Below are 8,675 nucleotides of genomic sequence, written 5' to 3' on the forward strand. Positions count from 1 at the left end.
ACTCCAGTTTGGGCAACAAGAGCGAAACTCCGTCTCAAAAAAAAAAAAAAAAGGTGAAAGAATGATTTAATATACCCTTTACCTGGATTCCCCAATTATTAATATTTTTCTATGCTTTATCTGTGTAATAATAAACATATTAATATTTTTCTGTGCTTTTCTTTTCTGAACCATCTGGAAGTCATGACAGACATCCAATAATTCATCCCTGAGCACCCTAGCATACATATATCTCAAGAGTATGAACATTCTCCTACATGACCACAATGCCATTATCATTCCTAAGAAAATGAACATTTATTCAATAATACCCTTTCATTTACAGTCTTTATTTCAATTTCCCCATTGACTCTATAGTGACAGAAACCACATCTGTGGTTGCCTGGGGTCAGGGAGGTGTTGAAAGTAAAGGGCACAAGGGAACTTTCTGGGGTGACAAATGTTAGATGCTTGATTGGGAGTGGTAGTTACATGGATGTAAAATTGCCAAAACTCAGAACTGGATGTCTTTGATTTGATATAAATTGTATCTTAATAAGATTGATTCTTACCGATTTTACCAGTAGTCCCTTAAGTGTTTGATAGGAAATTTTACCCCAATCTAGGATTCTATCAAGGTTCACGCATTGCATTTGTCTTCTCCTCAATCTTCCCCAATCTAGAACATTCCCTCCTGCTTATTTTGTTTTCAAAGCACGGATTGAAAAAAAAAGGCGGAGGTGGGCAGATCGCTTGAGGTCAGTAGTTTGAGACCAGCCTGGCCAACATGGTGAAACCCCTTCTCTACCAAAAATACAAAAATTAGCCAGGTGTGCTTGCTTGAATCCAGGAGACAGAGGTTGCAATGAGCCGAGATTATGCCACTGCACTCCAGCCTGAGTTAACAGAGTGAGACTTTGTCTCAGTGGGGTGGGGGGAAGCCAAGTCAGTTGTCTGGTCTTCCAGAATGTCTGTTTCCTCATTACTGGATTCAAGTTACTTTTTTTTTGTTTTTGAGACAGTGTCTCACTCTGTGGCCCAGGCTGGAGTGCAGTAGCTTGATCATGGTTCATTGTAGCCTTGATCTCCCAGGCACAAAAGATTCTCCCAGCTCGGCCTCCCCAGTAGCTGGTACTATGGGCATGTGCCACCATGCCTGGCTAATTTTTATTTTTACTAGAGACAGGGTATTGCCACGTTGCCCAGACTGGCACATTTTCTATAAGAATACTGTAGAGGTAATGCTGGGTCCTTCTTATCACCCCAGGCACCATATGGAGCCAGTCTGTCACAGTACTCGCTAGGCTCACTCACCTTGTATGTTCTCTGCCATAGACTCGGGTCAATCATTCCTGCAGGAAGCCCCTGGTTCTTGACAGTAGGTTGTGACAGGTATAACTAGAACAGCCACATTCTAGTCATGAAGAGGGAGGACAGGGCAAAGGAAAGCATGTCCTGATCCTAAGGGAACACCTTCAGAACTGGAATGAACCACTTCTGCTGTCTACCCGTGGTGAGCTCCATTGCACTCACGCTGACCTTCATGGAAACTCTTCTATGCTGCTGGTGGGTTCCTGGACGCGAAAGTGAGGGCCTATAAAGGTCTGCTCTGTACCTCTGGTGAGCTCTTCTAAATCCATGGTGTTTCTATACGGCCAATACGATCTCGTCTATACCTGTGGTGTCTTCTACACCCACAGTGAGCTCCCTTCCCTCCAGGAGGAGTTCTACTGGAATGGGCTCTCTACCTGCAGTGGGATCTCACTTACACCTGTCTTAACATCTTCACCTGTGGAGAGCTCTTCAACGCCCGAGGTTATCTTAGATCATGATTGCTCCAAACCTGTGGAGAGCACTTGAAATACCCATACTGAGTTCCTCTCAACACACAATAAGCTCCCCTACCTTCTGGTGATGCGTCCCTCTCCCCATGGAGTGTGATCTCGTCCATATCTGTGGCCCACTCTATGTTCACGGTGAGCTCTATTACCCACGGAGAGTTCCTAAGCAAGGGTGGGGCATTGCTTTTCATCCAAACCTTTCTCAGCAATGGGGATCTCATCTATACCCCCAGTGAGTTCTACATCCATGTTTCCAACCACCCTGACAGTTCTTGCACTAACTGTTCTGTCTACTAGCTCCTCCAACTGCATGAACCACAGTCTTAAATGTCTCCTGCACCAAGCTACTTCTTCTGCATACCCTAATCTTGTGGCTCTCACCTGTTTTCCTAGCTTAATTAACAGAATGACCTTCATCCAAGATGGAAACCTCAGTTGGCCTTGGGCTCTCCCTTTGCCTCCAACCCCAATACAAAGAGCCAGATGCCCTCAAGTTTTTATTATCTTTTAAATCTGGGTGTGGGTGTGTAGGATCTCTCATAGCTTTGATGGTAGTTCAGGTTTACCAGTCCTCTTGTTTAAATCATTTCTACAGGTCTGTTTTACTGGTCTTGTTATCTTTCTGGTCTTGTTATCTGTTTTTTTCACTTCAACACTCCCCTCTGCTTTTTGAGGGGACTTCCTATAAAACAAAAATTAAGCAAACTGTTAATAGTGGTTAACATGAGTGGGGGAAGGGAGGGGATAATAGGAAACATGTCTATTTCTGACATGATTGGATTTTTAAAATAAAAAGGTCTACATTTTCTATTATCAGAAAAATTAGTAAGTAAGATGGTAGGCTGCCTTTTGTCTTCAGGATACACTTCAAACTTCATTTGTAGCCAACATTCCCCTGAAAAGGACTCTTGCATTCCTCGCATGGAATTTCCTCATTCCCAACAATGCCTCACTTTTCCTGTTGGGCCACAGTGTTTGCTGGCCTGACAAATACAGTGTCCTCACAGCCTTTTTCCTCTGCTTTTGCGGTCCTAGTGTTCCATGCAGGATCAGAAAGCACTGAGGGCATTCGGTGCACAAATGGATTTGACACAAGTACCCAGATGAATAAGGTCTTTGGAAGGGCTGGGAGAATAGGAGTCAGGGACAACTCTGGATCCACAGGGTTCAGGAACAATCTGCCGAGGCTGTCATCCAAGAATTAGAAAGCTGCCACTGCCACAACCACTACTGTATCTCATCACCCATGAAGCTGAAAACCAGACAATGGAATGCTGGTCAGGCATTCCAACTGGCTGGCATGTCTCTTCAAATTTTCTTATCCACAGCCATTGTAGTAGGAAGGTGCCCCTACCTCATGCTACCTTCCAAACTGAATATGCACTCAGAAAGCTAGCTGCAAGGGAGTCGAGTAGTTTTCAGCTGTCTAGCCTCTATAGTGAAGGACAAGTACAAAAGCAAGTGAGATGGAAATCAAGGGCCAACTGATAGTGCCCAATGCAGATACTGCTGGGAAAAGTCAAGAACAGAGGAAAGGTTGGCTCTATAGGCCTTGACTCTCAGGCCATGCAACAGAAGGGCTGCAGAAGTGACATAACAAATGCCTAGTTTCAGAAAAAACACTCCTAGAGAGTTGGCCATGACGTGGAACTGATATAGGTCAAGGCCGGCTGGGCGCGGTGGCTCAAGCCTGTAATCCCAGCACTTTGGGAGGCCGAGACGGGTGAATCACGAGGTCAGGAGATCGAGACCATCCTGAGCTACACGGTGAAACCCCGTTTCTACTAAAAAAATACAAAAAACTAGCCGGGCGAGATGGCGGGCGCCTGTAGTCCCAGCTACTCGGGAGGCTGAGGCAGGAGAATGGCGTAAACCCGGGAAGCGGAGTTTGCAGTGAGCCGAGATCGCGCCACTGCACTCCAGCCTGGGTGACAGAGCTAGACTCCGTCTCCCAAAAAAAAAAAAAAAAAAAAAAAAAAAAATAGGTCAAGGCCAAAGGCAATGCAAAAGCCTCCGTAAGCATCAAAGGAGACAGGAAAGAGAAGGTTCTAAGAGACAGGAAATATGTCCAAGAATTGGGCTTTCAGAATAGGACTCCAAATTATATTCTGAGTATAACTCCTCCAAAACCCTCCAGTCCGCTTTGGTTTCTGGAGACTATAAATTGCTCTAAAGTTACCTATAGGGAATACATCACCAGCACCATTTAAGAAGAATCAGGGACAACAATAATGCTTTAGGAATACATAGGACACAAGGTACTTCAATTTTCTCCTTTCCTCAACAGTTTTATTGCCTTTTAAGAAAATTTTTGTAAAATATAAATACAAAGGCAGAGAATTTACTTACAAAGTTAAAACACAGATTTCAAACATAAACACACGATTCAGAAAATTTTAGTTTTATGTACATTTCCGAGCAACCTCAACATATTATGTTAGTTTTCAATATTTTACAGGGTACAGAAAAAAATAGCTCAAAGTCTTCTTTAAATAAGAGCATAAAATGTTTAAACATATAAACAATCCGGTTTGATGCGTGAAAACTAATTTCACAGCTTTTAAATTAGGATATAAAAGTTTCATACAATTAGTTGTTGTGTGTGGATATGGTTTGAATTTATATTACACACTACTGGATTACATCCAATAGCATTTACCTGACCCGAGCAGGTACTCTGTAAACAAAACAAAGTTATATCACCAAGTGCCTTCCCCGAATTCGCTCCCTCAAACCAACCACACAGTTCTGACCACTCTACACAGTCATGGCCTCTGTCATCAGAGCTTTGTATGAAATTAAGTCAAAATGTGGAGCTCCTTTTACTCATTTTTTTTTCTCCTTAAAAAAGAAAAGAAACAAATGTTCCAAGTAAAAACAAACATATCCCAAAGCATGTGTGCATTGAAAAGTAAAGAAACATTATAACAACTTCATAAAAACTGACTTAAAAGTTTAAAAGGAAAAAAACATGTTTCTAAGTCCTTCTGACTGGAGTAATTTCTCTTATATAAAGAAGAGATATTTTCATATGTAATAGTGTCCTTTCTTTACAGAAATAGTCGTATTATGACACATATGCACAAGGATTAACACTATAACACACTGTACACGGTGGGTCTGGCTTGCTCACCAGTAGTTGTCGGAGACCAAATCACTGGGGTGCAGCCACTCTACAGAGGAGCCCAGTAGAGTCTGAATTTCGTTCGTGAATTCCACCAGATCTAACAGCTCCTTACTTTCAGGGTTGAAGGCTTCCAGGTCTTTGGAGCAAGAGAACAAGAGACTTGCAGAAACCTGCCGATAAAATTCTGCCTCTGCAATGGTGACAATTTCCACGTTTGGAAAATTGCAGCGAAATATGCGGGAGGACATTTTCAATTTCTTAAGGACATCCGAAAGCAGTAGCCAGTTTCGTGGCCTACAAAACAGAAAGGAAAATGCTTTGAGTTTCCAGTAAAATGAAAAGTGCTCCCAATATTAACAACCAGCCCGACTGGACCAGCCTCTAGCTATGTCCTTTCATTCTGCTCCCACCCCTCATTTCTCACCATACCTACTCTCTGATCGCCATTCCTTTTTAAGGTGAGGGAGAGTAACTACTTCTAGCAGTAGGAACTCTGGACTCATCTGTCCATCTAGGGAGGACCATCTGAATAAGCCCCATTTCTCCCCTTTCTGGTGGTAAAGTCCTGCTCATTCAGCTGTGACCACAACTCGGGTCAAGCCTATCCAAGTGCCCTGTTATCAACAGTCACTGGGGGAGTAAGTCTGTATCCCCACTTTTTTGATCTCTTCTCTCTTCAGACCCTCACTAACAGCATTATAAACACACAAGGCTGTCTCTCCTTTCCATTCAGGCATGTCCACTCCCATCCTTCCATTGTTTTGGGAGTGACACTTTGGAGAAGGAAAGTATTACATTCCTTGCATACAACCTACCATACTTTTGTGATTTCCATCACTGTTTGTAATGGCATACATGTTTATAGCTTCAGGGCTGAGGAGGATGTTACTCATCAAGCAGCTTTGTCAACACACAGCAGAGCAGTCTCTTGACAAGTACAGCCAAAGTGACTGGTCACTGGCATATAGGGGCTCAACCACAGGGGGCAGAGGGGATTAACTAAATCTGATGACACACCAATATCCTAAGTGTCATGTACAATGATTGTCCTAACCTTACACAAGGTGTTTTATCAGTGTAGTCCAGTACATCTCAAAACATTCTACAGTGGCCTGTTGCAGGGAGTCCTAGGGCGACACTCCAAGTGTCTTAAGGATTGAAGTATTCGAGATGCTGACCCTTCCATAAAGTTCCAGTCACCCACTTCTCTGGGGAGTGACAAGCCTTGGTGTTAGTGATGAAGGCAGGTTTATACCATGCTGTGCCCCACCCCCCACCACACTGGGTATAAGGAAGCTGATGTGTACCCTTTCTGGAAAATATCTACTGCATTGTGTGAGGTTCATAGACAGTTAAGGAGTTCACTCACCCACCCACCCTCATCTGCTTAAAGGGCATTTCTAACTCCTGTCACCTCAAGAGCAGCTCAGCTAGTTTTCAACCACATGATAGCCATGCTCACCCCTGAGCCACAGATACTTGGATGTTATAACATGGTAAGAGGGGGGTCTCTGAAAATTCAAATTCAAACACATCGCTATAGGCATCGTCGTCATCATCCTGGTCTTCTGGTCCTGGGGGGTTGGCTAAAACATCATAGCCACTTTCATCGTCTGGTTCTAATGGAGGGCAAATAAGAGAGGAAGGAATCAGTAAACTACACAGCACGATGTCCACGGTTGTCAACAACAACAAGGACTTTAAATAACAAGATTCTTTCCCAAGTGAGTCCTGCTTCCAGTGTCCACCACCGGCTTTCCCTCACCCATACCAGACAGAAATGGACTTGAACTTGTTCACCTCCTACTGAACTAGAGCAAACAATGCAGCTTACCACAAACAGAGCTGCCATAGAAGTCCCAAGTGCCACTGGTGTCATCATCACTGCGACCCTGTAGGTCATTTAAATAATCTAGAGAGAGAGAAAAATAAAAAAACAAGATAAAACCTACTGCCGAGAACAAAATGATGGCAGAGCCACGTGGCATTTTTTCCTATAAATTCATGACAGGCTGGCAGGTCATTTCCTGTCTTCCTCTTTCTCAGTAAAATAAAGTAGCATTACACTTACATATCTCTTTTTTGTTTTTTTTGGACAGAGTCTCTGTTGCCCAGGCTAGAGTGCAGTGGCACGATCTCGGCTCACTGCAGCCTCCACCTCCCGGGCTCAAGGGATTCTCCTGCCTCAGCCTCCCAAGCTGGGACTAGAGGCGCCCACGACCACCATGCCCAGCTAATTTTTGTATTTTTAGTAGAGACAGGGTTTTACCATGTTGGCCAGGTTGGTCTTGAACTCCTGATCTTGGGTGATCCGCCTGCCTAGGTCTCCCAGAGTGCTGGGATTACAGGCGTGAGCCAACTGTGTCCAGCCTAGTTATGTATCTCTTCTTTGATAGCCAAACTAAGCTGCTTCTTTCAACAAGTGAGTGTAATTTAAGGTAAACAAGGGCGGGTCACCAGTGAGTTAGTGGCATTCTTTGGCAGGAAGTGCCTGATAAGGAATTTAACTGCAGGTGCCTGACACTCATGAAAACCTTGTGCTTCTGCTTTAGGGATTTTGTAATGCCCGGGGCTTAAGTAATGGGTTATCTGATGACCTAACACCATAAACCTGTCCAAATAATTTCATGTATGGAAGGTTTGAGTCATTTTTCCCAGACTCAGGATGTAATCCTATGAGCCATACCTAAGTTAAGAATGCGTGTGTGGAAAATGAGAATAACTTTAGGAAATCTTTTAAAACATTAGGGTGAATAGATGACTTAGCTTCACTAGAATAAAGTCAAACCACACAAAAGTTCAAACACTCGGCTGCTCTCCTACAAGCTTTACAGTTTTGGCCTTTGTGATTTCTGCCTAGTCAAATTCCAATCATCTATTGTATCGAGTTACCATCTAATTTTTGAATAAGACCATTTCTTGAACTTTGTCATACCTGTTAAGAACTTTTCCATAAGTTCGCTGTGGGTCATTTTCATGATGGTTCTACCTGAGTACGTAGCCAAGGTGGGGTCAGCACCGTAAGAGAGAAGTAGTCGGACAATTTCCAAGTGATCATTCTCAACAGCATCATGCAGAGGCCTAGGAAGAGAGGCGCAATAGAATTATGCTCGCACAAGCCACACTTGCTTATAAAGCAGTTGTCTCCTTTAACAGCAACAGGCAAAGCTGGGTGCATGTGTACCTTGTGTACTGAGCCTCCTAAGAACAGTATTTCATCCAAGAGGTGTGCACAGTCACCGCCACTGCACAGATAGGGAAACTGAGCTACAGTGACTGGCTCAAGGTCAAGCAATGAATCACTGTTATTTTGATGACTAACCCTTTACAGGGCAGATGAAGAGACTATTTCAGGCCTAAATCTCAAACCCAAATCTATCTTTTTTGGTGGGGAGAGGAGGGTGGGGAGGCGGGGGTGGACAGGGTCTCACTCCATTGCCCAGGCTGGAGTGCAGTGGGGTGGATCATGGCTCACTGCAGCCTCAATCTCCTGGGCTCAAGTGATCCTTCTGCCTCAGCCTCCTCAGTAGCTGGGACTATAGGCGCGTGCTACCACGCCTGGTTAATGTTTTTATTTTTTGTAGGGACGGGGTCTTACTACGTTTTCCAGGCCGGTCTTGAACTCCTAGGCTCAAGTGATCCTTCTGCCTTGGCCTCTGAAGTGCTGGGATTACAGGCAAGAGAGCCACTGACCAACTGCAAACCCTATCTTTTTTTTTTTTTTTTTT

The 8,675-nt window shown here is 43.9% G+C and overlaps 1 protein-coding gene across 5 annotated transcripts in view; it reads right to left on the minus strand.

The window, feature by feature from the left end:
* Positions 1-4,082: 4,082 nt before the first annotated feature.
* Positions 4,083-8,675, minus strand: part of BCOR (BCL6 corepressor) — a 134,618-nt gene continuing 130,025 nt past the window's right edge. For all 5 annotated transcript variants that reach the window (XM_011942197.1, XM_011942187.1, XM_011942170.1 and 2 more), the window contains 4 exons: positions 7,883-8,028; positions 6,782-6,859; positions 6,410-6,566; positions 4,083-5,241 (listed from right to left, as the gene is read on the minus strand). In XM_011942197.1, the coding sequence (XP_011797587.1) occupies positions 4,950-5,241; positions 6,410-6,566; positions 6,782-6,859; positions 7,883-8,028 (673 nt within the window). In that variant the 3' untranslated portion in view covers positions 4,083-4,949. The remainder of the gene's footprint in view (positions 5,242-6,409; positions 6,567-6,781; positions 6,860-7,882; positions 8,029-8,675) is intronic.

Source organism: Colobus angolensis, unplaced genomic scaffold (genome assembly GCF_000951035.1).
Source record: "Colobus angolensis palliatus isolate OR3802 unplaced genomic scaffold, Cang.pa_1.0 Scaffold103, whole genome shotgun sequence".
Lineage (NCBI taxonomy): Eukaryota > Metazoa > Chordata > Mammalia > Primates > Cercopithecidae > Colobus > Colobus angolensis.